Below are 14,845 nucleotides of genomic sequence, written 5' to 3'. Positions count from 1 at the left end.
ATGGGTCAGGTGGAAGATACAACCGAACTGAAGACAGATTTAGTGAATTTGAATGTAGTTCTAAAGAATTTACCCACAATGTGGGGCAAAGTCAAAGAGACAGAAATTTTTCTCTAAAAGATATATGGAAGGTAGAGTGAGAAAAATCGAGTGCATACACAATCAGAATTTAAGAAGGAGAAAAAAAGGTTACGCGGGAGCATGTGTGTGCGCTTGTGCCAAGTCGTTTCAGTCATGTCTGACTCTGTAACCCCGTGGACTGTGGCCCACCAGGCTCCTCTGTCCCTGGGATTCTCCAGGCAAGAATACTGGAGTGGGTTGCCATGGCCCTCTCCAGGGGATCCTCCGGACTCGGGGATTGAACACACATCTCTACGTCTCTTGCATTGGCAGGTGAGTTGTTTACCTCTAGTGCCACCTGGGAAGCCACAATATTAAAAAGACAGTAGCGACAAGTTTCCAAAATTAATAAATGTTATTAATGTTCAGATTCAAGAATCACAACAGACCCAAAGCAGAATAAATAGAGTCCCATGGTTTAGGCGCCTCATGGTAAAAATGCGGGATACCAAGGGGAAAACAGTTCAGTGGGGAAAAAGTTCATCTGACAAGAAGGACAACTCATAACAGCAGCAGTGGAAATCAGAGACAGTGAGGTTAAGTATTCAGGATGCTGAGTCTATAACTAAGTCCAGATTTTTTAACCAGTTAAACTATTACTGAAGGATGAGTACCAAATAAAGTCATTCAAATAAACAAAACTAAGGTTTGCTATTGAAAAGAGTATTTCAAAGCTGTGCTTCCCAAACCTGCTTGATCACAGGAAAGGCCTAACATGCTGGTTATATATAGTACAGTTTCTGAGGTCTTACCTTAAAAGATTTCTTGGTTTTGCCCAGATGGAGGCCTGTAATGGACTAAATGTTTGTCTCTCCCTCCCCACTCCCTATTAATGTGTTGAAGCCTTAACCCCCAATGTGACTGCATTTGGTGATGGCAGTCAGGAGGTGATGAAGGTTAAATGAGGCCATATGGTGGGGTCCTGATCCAGCAGGGCCAGTGTGTTATAAGAAGAGGAAGACACCCCAGAACCGATCCTGTCTGCCACATGAGGGCATAGTGAGAAGGTGTCTATCCACAAGCCAAGAAGAGTCCTCACCAGGAACTGAATTGGCCTGTACCCCAACCTTGGACTCTTAGACTCCAGAACTTGGGGAAATAGATTTCTGTTGTTGAAGTCACCCCAACTATGGTATTTTGTTATGGTGGCCCAAGCAGTAACAGTTAGGACCAGACATGGAACAACTGAGTGGTTCAAAATTGAGAAAAGAGTATGACAAGGCAGTATATTGTCACCCTACTTATTTATCTTCAATGCACAGTACATCATACAAAATGCAGGGCTGGATGAATCACAAGCTGGAATCAAGATTGCTGGGAGAAATATCAACAACCTTACATATGCAGATGATACCACCCTAATGGTAGAACATGAAGAAGAACTAAAGAGCCTCTTGATGAAGGGGAAAGAGGAAGTGAAAAAGCTGGCTTAAAACTCAGCATTAAAAAAACTAAGATCATGGCAACCCATCCCATTACTTCATGGCAAATAGAAGGGGAAAAGTGGAAACAGTGGCAGATTTTATTTTCTTGGGCTCCAAAATCACTGTGGACAATGATTATAGCCATGAAATTAAAAGATGCTTGCTCCTTAGAAGGAAAGCTATAAGAAAACTAGACAGTGTATTTAAAACAGACATTATTTTGCCAACAAAGTCTATCTAGTCAAAGCTATGGTTTTTCCAGTAGTCATGTATGGACATGAGAGTTGGACCATAAAGAAGGCTGAGTGTCAAAGAATTGATGCTTTTGAATTATGGTGTTGGAGAAGACTCTCGAGAGTCCGTTGGACTGCAAGGAGATAAAACCAGTCAATCTTAAAGGAAATCAGTCCCGAATATTCATTGGAAGGACTGATGCTGAAGCTGAAGCTCCAATACTCTGGCCACCTGATGTGAAGAGCCCACTCATTGGAAAAAAAACCCTGATGCTGGGGAAAAGTGAAGGCAAGAGGAAACACGGATGACGAGAAGGCAAGAGGACAAGATGGTTGGATGGCATCACCGACTCAATGGACATGGGTTTGAGCAAACTCCAGGAGATGGTGAAGGACAGGGAAGCCCGGTGTGCTGCAGCCCATGGGGTCACAAAGAGTTGGACACAACTTAGTGACTGAACAACAAGCAGACTGAGATGGGGCCGGAGGTTCCTGGGCAGACAACTGCCCCAGGTTCCTCTGATTATCAAGCAAGTTTAGCAAATGCCATCCTAATCAGCACTCCCCAAATTTAAGTGCAGAGGATCCCCTGGGGATTAGGTGCAGGTCCTCACTGAGCAGGCCTAGGGTGGGCCCTGAGTTTCTGAATTTCTAACAAGCTCCCAGGTGACCCACATTGTCTGTGGGCACACTGTGAACAGGAGACTCCAAAAGCATGTACTTCAGAAAGAAGGAAAACTACTTCATAAGGGCTGCCGGAGAAGTAGGAAGAGCGATGAGCAAAGAAACTGGTAAGGACATGGAAAATCTAAATTAAATTGACGGTATTAGAGAATGTTGCCTGTGTGCAGTAAATAAAAAATAAGGTGGAAACCACGGACGTATCCACAACAATATGTGATCAGGGAGGAGGACAAGAAGAGTAAAACTATTCTAAATGCTTGTGTCGTTTGGGAGAAACATGAAGATATTGACTGAGTAAGTCAAATATGCACATAAGATTTAAAGTATATTAGTTTAGCTTTCTGCTTATGACATCAAATGCCACAATAGAACATCATTCCCTTTGTAACAATAGGAAAAGTCTAGATAGTCTACAGAAATCAATACTTTTCTGGAGAACTTCTAGGACCTGAGGTCAGAAGGGGACCCAGAAAACAGAGTGACAACCCCATCCAGCAGAGATGGGACTGTTATTGCTTTGACAGGCCCCAGGAAGAGTAAGAGACGGTCACCATACAAGTGACAAAGTAAGAAATCAGCCAATGTTTTAATGAATTCTTATTTTTAAAGGTCTGAAATGTTCTTTTTAAAGCTATTTATTTTTGGCTATGCTGGGTCTTTGTTGCTGCGCATGGGCTTTCTCTAGTTGTGGTAAGTGGGAGCTACTCTTTGCTGAGGTGCACAAGCTTCTCACTGCAGTGGCCTCTCTTGTTGCAGAGCACTGGCTCTAGGCTTCAGTAGCTGTGGCACGTGGGCTCGGTAGTTGTGTTTCCCAGGCTCTAGAGCACAGGCTCAATAGTTGTGGCACACGAGTTTAGTTGCTCTGTGGCATGTGGGAACTTCCTGGATCAGGGATTGAACTCGTATCTCCTGCATTGGCAGGTGGATTCTTTACCACTGATCCACCATGGAAGCCCCTTAATGAATTCTTGAAGGCCAAGTGTGAGTTAGCCAGTGTGGAACAGCTGGAGCTTCAACACAGGGGATTTTGCACTTATTCACCAGCTATTTCCATGGATCCTTACCAGGTGTTGATGAGAAAGATTGGGGCAGTTCTCAGGAGGCCAGAGGGAGTCCCGCTCAGTGGCACAGGCATGCAGGAGATTATCTGCTTCTGCTGTGGGGCCTGCACTTGGGGTCTCAGGCTTGCCTGCACTCTCCTCTTGTGGGAAGCAAGAGCTTTACACCACTGCGGGGAAGGGCAGTACACCTTTTCACCCCCAGGGACCAGGTGAAAATCTACTGGTCTGGAGGAGAGCCTGATGTAAAAATCCTCTGCTCATGGGAGAGGCAAAGGAGAGCCCTGTGGGCCCAGGATCTTAGCTGAGGTCTGCTGCTACTAGGTACGGGGGAGGGGACTCAGGGATACGGCAAAGTTTGATGGACATGGGGATCAGGGCAGGGATGCTGTGACAGCTCCACTCCAAGACCGAGCCTGGGCCAGGACACCAGAGCTACCCCCCCCCCCACCCTCTGCCAGCATAAGCCAAGTACTAAAGAGCAAGGGCAACCTCCCAGCTGTGGAGGGACAGAGGCATGGAGAGAACCCTTCTGTGTCACACACATTAGGGACTGCTGATTGCTGAGGCTGGAGCAGGAGCGAAGTGGACCCAGAGGTTCCTTCTCTGAGCGCAGGTAATCATCACTCACAGCTGGAGAAAGGTGAAGTCTGCAGGGCACCAAGGGTGACAGGGTGAAAACAAAACCCCAAGTCAGCTGACTCCTGACTGGATGGGTTCAACCATTCACACTAAGGCTGGCAGAACAGGTGTGCTTACTGCCGGGTGCAACTACTGTTTACTCCAGTCTCTGTATTTAGATGTGCAGCGTTCAGTAAAAATGTGTGACACACAGAGACACACACATACACACAGGAAGAAAAAGCAATCCACTGCCATGAGATAAATTAATCAATAAAACTAGACTCAGAGATAGCTCAGATACTGGCATCATCAGAAAAAGACTTCAGGATAATTATGATTAATATGTTAAAGCATCTAATGGAATAGGTGGATAATATGCATGAACAGATAAGAAATTTCAGCAAAGAGATGGAAGCTATAAAAAAGTGGAAAATGGGAAACATCAGAAAGGAAAATCATGTTATTAGAGATGAACTTAGAATTTCTTTAACTGGCTGACCAGTCCAGATACAGCTGAGGAAAGAGCCAGTGAACCTGGAGATTAATTAGGATCAAACTCTTCAAACTGTATCACAGAGAGTAAAAAAATGAATGAAATCTGAACTGGGCATCCAAATACTGTGGGATAATATCACACCATCCTACAGACATGTATGCAGAGTCTGAGGAGGGTGGAAGAAGCAAGAGAAAAATGAGAGTCCTTAAACAAGATTGCTATTAATAAGAAAACCAAAAATAACAAGGAAAGGAAATATAATCCAGCTAGTCTTCATAGCTCAGCTATGAAAAATCCTCCCTCAGTAGAACTATTGTAGTGATGAATATGGATTTATCAAAGGCAATGAGGTAGCTATACTCGGACCATAGAAGCCTGGGTGGCTTAAGGAGCCAAATCTGCCTCATATTTGGGATGTCAATATTAATACTGATAGAGGATCAATTACAAATCTAACATTCTATTACAAAATCTGATCATAATATCATGATAGACGTTTTTCTAAGTGTTTTTGATGTGTTTGAACCCTCAAGTAAGCCTCTAACTATGTTATGTTCCATTTTACAGATAAGGAAACTGAAGCACAAAGCTGTGATGGAAACCCTCCAAGGTCACCCTCCAAGGTCACGTAGGTGGGATCTGGGGAGGCTGGCAAGCCACCAACCTGTCAGCCTTTGGAGCCTGGGTATTAACCACAGCCTTATAGGGCCCCCTTGTGATCTAGCAATGACAGTAAAGAGAGAAGAGTCAGAGATGAAGTTTAGACATTCCAGTACAGGGGTTGGCAGTATTTTTCTGTAAAAGGCCAGATAAATATTTTAGCCTTTGTGAGTCACATACAGACTCTGTCTCACCTACCCGATTTAGCTCTTGTAGCATGAAGACATCCACAGGCAATATCCAAGTGAATGGACACAGCTGTGTTCCAATAAAACCTTATTTAGGAAAACAAGCAATGGGCCAGAGGTATCCAACCTCTGCACTAGACAATGAATATGACAGCTCCTGAGGAGCATAATTCCAGTATGGGCAGGAGTATAGGCCTGGGACTGTATTTGCTACTGTATATTTTATTTTAAAAAGTTGCTTTTATGAAAAAGGCTTATCTATAACTTTTGAAAAACATATTAAAATGAAAAAATCTGAGATAACCTTTAAAAGGATTAGAAATATAAAACTTTCAAGCTAGTTGAGGTAAAACGGAGTGAAAAATAATAGCCGAATCCAAAACAAGGTGAGAAAAAAGAAAAAAGGCATCGAAGCACAAAAGAACACAACAGAAAAAAACATACATTTTTGTGTGAATAGACAGAGACAAAATCCTCCAGGTAGAAGATAGAGACCAAAATCCACCTTTACACGGTTCCAAAAGACACACATGTAAAGCTAAAGAGACAAAGTTTCAAAGAAAAAGAATGGAGGAAATAAAGAGCAAATGCTAACTCAGATCAGATGAGACAGAATTGAAAACAAAACACATTAAGGCAAAAGGCTAAGACATAAAGGGGCCCTACACCATTATACAGCCTTCACTTGTGGCTCAGCTGGTAAAGAATCTGCTTGTAATGTGGGAGACCTGGGTTCGATCCCTGGGTTGGGAAGATCTCCTGGAGAAAGAAAAGGCTTCCCACTCCAGTATTCTGGCCTAGAGAATTCCATGGGCTGTATAGTCCATGGGGTGGCAAAGAGTCTGACACGACTGAGTGACTTTCACTTTCACACCATTACACTGAGTGAAGATACACTGAATCTAAATTTGCATCCATATAATAATGTAGCTTTTTTTTTTTTTTTTTGGCCATGCCCTTGGTACTGAAAGCATGGAGTCCTAACCACAGGACTGTCAGGAAATTTCCTTAACGTAGCCTGCCAATGCAGGAGACTGAAGAGACTTGCGTTCAATTCCTGGGTTGGGAAGATCCCCTGAAGAAGGGAATGGCAATCCACTCTGGTGTTCTTGCCTGGAGAATCCCAGGGACAGAAGAGCCTGGCGGGCTAAAGTCCGTGGGGTTGCACAGAGTTGGACATGGCTGAAGTGATATAGCACACAGCACAGAGGGTCTTAAAACAGGCAATTGAATATTTGACATAACTACAAGGAAAATTGAAGGTTCTCTAGGGCTAAGTTTTAGTACACACATCTTTCAATAATTAAAAGATCAAGAAAATGGAAAGAAACAAATATATAGATTTGATTGACCTAATAGATGTACTAAGCCTCTTCTGTGTCTCCACTTTCACCTAACGGTGATTGGGTGTATTCCACATGCACACGTGGATTACTTATAAAACTGACCTTGTATTGGCCCTAAAGCAAGTCTCAGCAAATACCAATGAATCAGTATCACAGAAACCATGGCTTCTGATGACAATTCAGTTAAGTTAGAGACCAATTACAAAAGGCAACTAAGAAAAAAACCTCCACACATCTAGAAATTTAAAAGAGAGATTTCTAAGTAATCCATGAATCAATTAAAAAAAACAACCAGTGGATGAGAAAGTACTTAAGAATAAGCAATAACATAGCATATAAACCCTTCCACAGGCTCTATTAGGACCTGAGGCAGAGACTGGCTATGGGTCATTTGTGGGGGTAGGGGAGGACACAGGAGCCCTGGCAGAGACCCCACTTGTATTTAGGGAACCAGGAGGAGAAGGGAAGGCCGTTGCAGTCAGGGTGGGCTCACACTTCTCAGTACTGCCTAGATGAGGACTGGGGTGGTGTGCGGGGTCAGCCCAGTCCCCAGGAAGCCCCTCAGCTGGGTTTCTGCAGCCCAGTAGCTGTGAACAGATTCCCTGGGGTCTCTCTGAGAGCTCTGTGATTCAGTGCCCATCTACCCTGACAGAAGACTCAGGATGGCCAGAGACCGAAGCAGCTGGCAGGGTCCAGCCGGGCACCTGGTCAGGCAGGAGCAGCCCTGGGGGGAGGGGGAATGCCCATTACATCTGGGGGTGGCGCCCACTTCTAGTTCAGAGAAACAGTGCTGCCCAGCAATGTCTGGATGGTCCCATAGCAGTGCAGGTGGCTCCCGTCAGTGAAGGAATATTCTAGTACAAAGACTGCCACTGCCCTATTGTTGAGGGTGCTGGGGTTGGGGTGGAGATGGTGTCTTTTCCTGCAGATCCTCCTGAGTCCTGAGCCCACTGCCCACCCACCCGCCTGCAGAAGGAACCTAGAGTACCTCCCAGCTGGTGTCCACCCATTGCACATAACCCTTGGGGCAGCAACGTGCTCCAGTGAGGACAGTTCACACCCCAGGGTTTAACCTGGGCTACCTGGTGCCCAGGTGCAGACACGTGAGCGCCTCCCCTTGTTTCCCGTGCCTTGTGACCCCATGAGGGGACAGTTTGGGCTCTGTGAGTGGGGGTGTTCCAGCAGGGCGCTCTCGCTCCTCCATCTCCCTAGGACCCCAGCCTGCTCCCTGCCACCCCACCAAGGTTTGAAAAACAGAGCCTGAGATGCCATGAGGCCGGGGAACCAGGGCCGTCAGGGGCCGGGGAGGAGGATCCCAGCGAGGTCCCTGCGGGGGACAGCCAGGGAGGCGGCAGGTGAGCGCGGCGGTCGGAGGATGCTGCGCCGAGAGTCCCAGTGCTGGAGCGCGGGCTCCTGCTGCTGGGCCGGCCGGGAACTGCAGCGCTCTGTGCGGCAGCCGAGGGGAGGGGGCGCGCAGATGGGGCTGGGGACAGGGTCTACAGCTTCTCGGGAGTCCGGCAGAGGCCCACCGAGTCAGAACCAGCCTGGTGCCAGCCCGCGCCTGGGCAGAGCCTTCCAGAAAGGTCCCCGGTCCCCACAGGTCAGTGCCCCTCATCTCCAGGCTATAGCACAGCCGGGCCGCCCCCGGTGCCCCGCGCAGACCCCGCCTGCCCTGCTCGCCAGGCGGCTCCTCCGAGTGGGCGGGCGCGCAGACCTTCCGGAGGTCGGGTGCGGATGAGCGCGGTGAGCAGGGTGCCGGTGGCCCGTCCGGGGGAAGGGGGCGCCCCCACTCACCTCTGCTGTCGGCGTAGAGGAGGCCCAGGGTGACCAGGGCGCCGGTCACCAGGAGCAGCAGCAGCAGCAGCCCCGCCTCCAGGAAGCCTCGGTGCTTCTGCCCCGAGCGGCCGGCGATCTCCACCATCCCCACTGGGCTCTCGGGCTTGCCCATCGCAAGTCTCTAGACGGGGAAAGCGCACAGCGGAGGAGCCCCAAGGCCAAGGCAGGGGCGGCGTCCACCCGGGGTGGGGCGTCAGGGCAGCGGGGGCTGGGTGTGGCGCTAGGGAGGCCCTGCCCGAGGCTGGAGGGTGCTCGGCCCTTTTCTCCATCCCAGGTCCTGCGCCTGAGGGCTCTCCTCTCTTTCCCAAGGAGTCTGAGTGCCGGACCCCAGGGGTGGGGCAGGCCCGGCCCTGGGCCGTTGGCAGTCCCTTTTTGAGGTTGGCCTCTCTACGTCTGCTTTCAGGCAGAGATTGGTCTGGGGTCGCTCAGCTCACAGCTTGGGGTGGGCACGCAGGACCCAGGAGACCCAGCTCCCAAGTTGTTGAGGGGCTTCTGCAGCGGATCCTGCCTGGGGCTCTTGTCCCGATTTGGGGGGATGTCCTGGAGCTGTGGGCCTCCTGCATCAGGGTCACCCTCTGGGAGGTGGCTTGGGCCACTGCGCTCCCTGCTCACTGTTCCTGCCTGGAGCCCAAAGGGTCTAGGGGGAGGCGAGAGTGACTGTGGTGACCAGGCAAGCCAAGACAGGACACGGCAGGGCAGCTTCAGCAGTTGTCCCCCAACCCTGTCACTACTGAGGGGACGCCTTCTCCAGCCGGCCAGGTGGTGACAGCCAGGCTCCAAGCAGCATGGAGGACACCCGGGGCTGCAGTTGTGGGCACGAGAGGGTGCACTGCCCGGGTCAGTGAGGACAGTTCACAGAGGGCTGCATGAGTCCCCTGTGCATGTGAGTGTGCGTGTGGATGCACACGTGTGTGTGAGTGCATGGGATGAGCGTGTGAACATGCACGTGTGCATGTACACACGTGCACGTGCTCCTGGGTGTCTGTGTGTGTGTGCTCATGTGCACGCCTCTGCTGCTGGCACTCAGGGCCCTGACCGAGAAAGGTGCCTGGGTCCCCGGGGAGAGTGGGCTGCCCTCCCAGCTTCAGTCCTCACATGAGCTCACATTCCTGATGTCGGGACTGGGGCCCAGTCTACACCAGCACAGAGGACAGACCCAGTCCCACCTGCTGGCAGGTAAGCGTGGCCCAAGGCTGCCCATGACTGGGTTAGCTGTTCTCAACGCCAACAGGTGTCCACACTCACTGGGGGGTGGGGTGGGGGGTGGGTCTCTCAGCCCTCTGACATCATTGCCACACAACCCAACCAGGGAGGAGCAGCCAGGCCTCCATCACTTCTCTCTGCTCCCCTCCCCTTCTGGAAGTCCCTGCTTGAGGTCCCCTTAGCCAGGCCTCCCCCTGGCCCACCCCCAGACCTGAACTGCTTCACCACCTCACCTGTGGTTCAGCTTCTACAGTCCTTATTTCTATTCCCATTGCCCACCTCCCCATTGGGGGTGTCAGTGTGGGGGTCACAGGGCTCCTTCTACCTGGTCCTCAGGACCTAGGTGGGTGCCCATGACCCTGGAGGCATCCACTGACTTGAATGAATGAACGAAAGGATGAGTCAGGCTGACTGATCTGAGCCCAACTTAGCACCTGTGGCCCTGGTTTCCGCCAGCGTCTTCTTTCTCTGATTAGATCTAATGAGTCTACTCATCACTCAGTCAGTCCACTTCACTGTGTCCTGCTGACTCCAGGGGACTCCGCATAACAAAGGTAGGCATACAGTAAAAACTCTCCCTGAGGACTGAGGACAAAGCCAGGTACCGACAGGGGGAGAAGCTGGGGACCCCACCTCCCTGGAGACATGGTCATGGCATCTTCAGGCCTCTGTGGCCAGCTGGGCAGACAGGGTTCCTTACAGGAGTTGGGGGGCTGTGCTGGGCTGCTTGTCTGGGGCCTGGGCAACCGGCTGGTGCTTGGAGGGTGTTCTCCTGGCTGCGCTGCCCAGGAAAGCTGGCCTGGCAGGCAGGCCCCTCCCTTGGCTCACCTTTGGGTCACTCAGAGCGGCCACCACAGACATGTCTCAGAAGGCTGAGTCAGGAGGGCTCCCAGGGGTGGGAGACAGTGGCTCCAGGAGGGGCCAGGAGAGGCTGGTGCGGCTTCAGGCCTCTTTGTGATGCGAGCAGGGGTTCTCTGGAGGCGGACCCTCCTGCTCACAGTAGGCAAGTTCCATCTGGGTTTGGTGTGGGGGAGGGGCCAAGAGCTGCTCTGGGGGCTCTAGGCTCCCTGCTGAGTGAGCGAAGTCCCTGGAGGCTGAGGGTACCGCCTCCTGCCTTTCATCCATCCTTGCTGTCCCCTGGGTTCAAAGGGGCCACAGGACTCCTGGGAAGGAAGGCCAGGCCCTTCTCCTTACCCTGCTCACCTTGGCAGAGAGGTTGGAACCAAGAACCACCCTGGTCACAGGGTTCCTTTCTCTTTTGTCTCCAGGGAGGGTCCAGTGAGGGTGCTGGGTTCTGGGGGCCTTGCTGGGCTGTGAGGGGAGCAGGCATCCCTGCTCATCATGATGGGGTGGGGGTGGGGCCATCAGGGAGGGTCCCCACTCAGAGACACTGACCCCCAGAAGGCAGGTGGCCCTGACTGGGGGAACAGGAGAGGGCCTCTGGGGTTGGCAGGGGCACCTCAGTGCTTCGGTGTTAGTTAGGCACCCCTGGCCCATGATGGGGTCAGAGTTGGGGGCTTTGGATAAAGGAGGCCCCAGTCAGAACCCAGATGTCCCTTCTCCAGGCCTGACTTGGTGACCAGCATGGTTCTGCTTCCATTTCAGAATCTCACAGATGGAGGGATCCCCTTGGGCTCCTGGGACTCTGTAAGAGTGTCCAAGGCTGGGGCCAGGCCACAGAGCCAGGGATCTGGGGTCAACAACTGCTCACTCCATCCCCTCACCAGAATACCCACCCTGGGTCCTGTTGGAACGTTCCAGTCCATGTTCTGGTGGTCTCTTGGGTTGGCCCCTGAGCTGGGGGGAGGGCCATGCTTCAGGGTCTCAGATTCCAGAAACCAGTCCTAGCCCCCAGGCAGGGCTCGCCTCAGCGCCCTGGTTGTCCTGACAGACCCCCAACCAAAGGCCCAGAGACCCAGCCTAGCAAGGAGCTACCCAGGCTGCTGGTCTGAATGGGGACAAGGCCAACGTCAGGGGACTGAGAAACTGGAACTGCCCTTCCTGGGAGCCAGGGCTGGGTCAGGGTCCAGCCTGCTGGCTACAGATTCCTTCCCAGAGTGTGCTGGCTCTGGGGACCCAGGCTCTGTGCTGTCCAGCCGGAGATTCCCCCTCCCTGACCCAAGGCCACCCGGATGCAGGGACTGTCTGGTCTCTGAGCTCAGCTGCACTTTCCCACTCATGCTGCCCCGTTCAGGCTCCTCCCTGTCTGTAGCTCTATCAATGAAAAAAACTGCATGAGCAAGGGGCCTGGGGCCTGGCCTTGCCTCCTGGTGGGCACTGCACTGAGGCCAGCGGGTTCTGGGGGAACCCAGCATAGTGGTACTGGGTGCCCTCCAAGAGAATCTGGAAAAAGGGGGGCCCACAGGCCAAGGACCTACAGACTCCCAGCCAAGTCCCTGGATGGGCCATGACCTAGCTGCCTTGAACACAACCCCCCAAGGTGGACTTTAGTCCTTTCTCTTAGATGAGCTCAAGGGCCAGTGAGGGCTCCCTGTCCATCCCTCCCCATCTCTTGGGCAGTAGATGTGGGAGGTGGAGGTCTGAGCCCAACCTCAGCTCTGGGGTCCAAGGAGCCAGCACCCTCATGAGGGCAGGGAATGGGGCGCCCCTCCCCTCCCCAGTCCTGGGACCAGGGCAGGTCTACAGGGAGTAGCCTCTGGCCCTGGGGCTGCCCTCAGACCCTGCAGACACCTGCCCTTTACTGCTGGGTCCAGTCCTTCCCTGCCCCATGCCCTTGGGCCAGGCGGTTTGGGGAAGATCCTATCGTCTGCCCGAAGCCCAGCATCCCCCGGCAGGCATGTCTCTGGGCCTCAGCCCAGTGGGAAACGACCTTCCCTGGGTCTGCCCACCCATGCTCCAGGCAGGCGGGAGGTGCCCCGCTTGGAGAAGACAGGCTGGCTGGAAGAGGTTAAGTATTTCGAGGCAGTCGGAGAGCTGAGCTGAGAGCTGGGCCTCTGGGAGAGCCCTGCACGCTGTCCTGTTCACTGCCTCCTGGAGTCAAGAGGCAGGCATCCTAGACAGGAGGAGGGGGTGGGGCAGTCTGACTCTGCCCTAGGTCTCCCATCACCAAGCCCCACCCCCAGCCCCAACAGCTGGAACATCAGACCCTCCTCTATATGATTTGTCTTGGAGTCAGACAAGAGGACAGATGTGTGGTGCCTGGCACAGCTGTGTGGTTGGGAAACACCTGGCGGGGGTGGGGGTGAGGGGCAGGTGCAGAGGAGCTGGAGGGTGCACTGGTGGCTGACAGCCCATGCGGAGGGGCTGTCATCTGTCTTGGAACTCAGGCTGCTACTTTTGTGATCCCTAGTTATTTTACTCCCGTATCCCTGATGCTAGGAGACTGAAGGCTAAAGGAGAAAGGGGCAGCAGAGGATGAGATGGTTAGATAGCATTACTGACTCAATGGACATGAGTTTGAGCAAACTCTGGGAATAGTGGAGGACAGGGAAGCCTGGTGTGCCGGACACAAGTTAGCGACCAAATTAACAATTAAGACCCTCATAACTAACTGTTCTTTAAATTCTCGCTATTTAAATCACTCGTGTGGTTTCTGTCTCCTAAGTGGACCCTAATGACACATGAATTGGCCACTAGGAATGACCCCAGGAGGCACCCCCAAACATGGAGTTTGGGAACCAGCCTGCTTGTATCCTTGGGCCTGACTGTGGGACTGAGCGCCTGGGAGACGTGACTTGTGGCAGCGGCTTTAGGAGTGACTGAGCTACCACCGTGCTCGGCTGTGAAGTGTTAGCTGAATCTGGGCCCAGGGAGCGAGGGCTGCGTGCTGCTATGGATGAGTGGCCCCAAGGCCCCTGGTGTCCTGCACACTCACATGGAGACGACAGGAGCTCAGGTCTGGGCTCAGCTCCACCACAGCCCTGAGAGGCCCTTCTGTCTCACAAGCACGGGGCTGACAAGGCTGAAAGACAGACACAACATCTGCTCCTGTGAGTAGTACAATCAGTGCTGGGACTTTCACGGCCTCCCCAGGCTTCTTAGGAGAAAGTTCAAGCACTGATTGGGAAGGATTGGGACCCTGAAACTAGGAATGGGATGTCTGGTTGGCCTCAGATGGGGCTGAGAACCTTGAACCCCTGGGGCCTCTGAGCCCCTCCCATGTCCAAGGAGACAAGCCCCTTTCACTATAAACCCTGCGAGAACCTCCTGTGGACCAGATACTTAGAAAGAGGCTGCTCATTCTACTCAATGTCCATAGTTAGCCCTCAGACCCACAAGTATGGTCCAATCTCTGCATGCTTAGGGTGGGGGCGAGTATAGGGTCCAACCCAGAATAAAACAACTTACAGTAATAGATCCAAACAATTTCAAGACATAATTAATCGACGCCAAGAATCCTGGGGATTATGCCGGGTCGGGTCAGGGGTGTCAGACCACAGTGGAGGGAGCACAGCACTGAGCTGGGCTGGCACCATTCACATAGGTGCACCAGCCAGAGAGTCTAAATTTGTGTGTTGGCTATGGGCTCCCCTGGGGTTCAGCGGTGAAGAATCGCCTGCCAAAGCAGGTGATGCAAGAGGCATGGGTTGGATCCCTGGGTTGGGATGATTGCCTGGAAGAGGAAATGGCAAGGAAATGGCAATAATTCCAGTATTCTTGCCTGGGACATCCACGGGACAGAGGAGCCTGGTGGGCCAATGAAGCTGAGATGCTAGAACCTCTCCTGTGTAACGTAGAGGAAGGAACCCAAGGGCACAGGGAGGTGACATGTTGGAGAGGACTTATCATTCATGACCCATGCCTCTGATACAGCCTCCGGTAGGGTCACAGAACTTACTTTAAGTATTTCTGTGGTTAACTATACAAACACATTTCCTGATTTTGAAAAACCCTTGCATTCCCACGTTATGTTGCTGTCGAACATTTTGTTGAATTCAGGTTTGTTGGCACTTCATTTAGTGTTTCTGAACTGATAATTTGTAAATGAAATGGGTTTGTGGCTTTCATTTGAT

At 51.9% G+C, this 14,845-nt stretch overlaps 1 protein-coding gene across 7 annotated transcripts in view; it reads right to left on the bottom strand.

The window, feature by feature from the left end:
* Nucleotides 1-12,600, bottom strand: part of MMEL1 (membrane metalloendopeptidase like 1) — a 38,821-nt gene extending 26,221 nt beyond the window's left edge. For 4 of the 7 annotated variants that reach the window (XM_061382983.1, XM_061382980.1, XM_061382982.1 and 1 more), the window contains exons 1-2: nucleotides 10,701-12,598; nucleotides 8,628-8,790 (exon numbers count right to left, since the gene is read on the bottom strand). In XM_061382983.1, coding sequence (XP_061238967.1) covers nucleotides 8,628-8,790; nucleotides 10,701-10,733 — 196 coding nt within the window. In that variant the 5' untranslated portion in view covers nucleotides 10,734-12,598. Of the gene's footprint in view, nucleotides 1-8,627; nucleotides 8,791-10,700 lie in introns of all 7 variants that reach the window. The other 3 variants (XM_061382984.1, XM_061382979.1, XM_061382981.1) reach the window with 3 other exon arrangements.
* Between the last annotated feature and the right edge of the window lie 2,245 nt (nucleotides 12,601-14,845).

Source organism: Bos javanicus, chromosome 16 (genome assembly GCF_032452875.1).
Source record: "Bos javanicus breed banteng chromosome 16, ARS-OSU_banteng_1.0, whole genome shotgun sequence".
Lineage (NCBI taxonomy): Eukaryota > Metazoa > Chordata > Mammalia > Artiodactyla > Bovidae > Bos > Bos javanicus.
The sequence above is the reverse complement of the archived record's forward strand: the minus strand, read 5'-3'. Positions and strand labels throughout refer to the sequence as shown.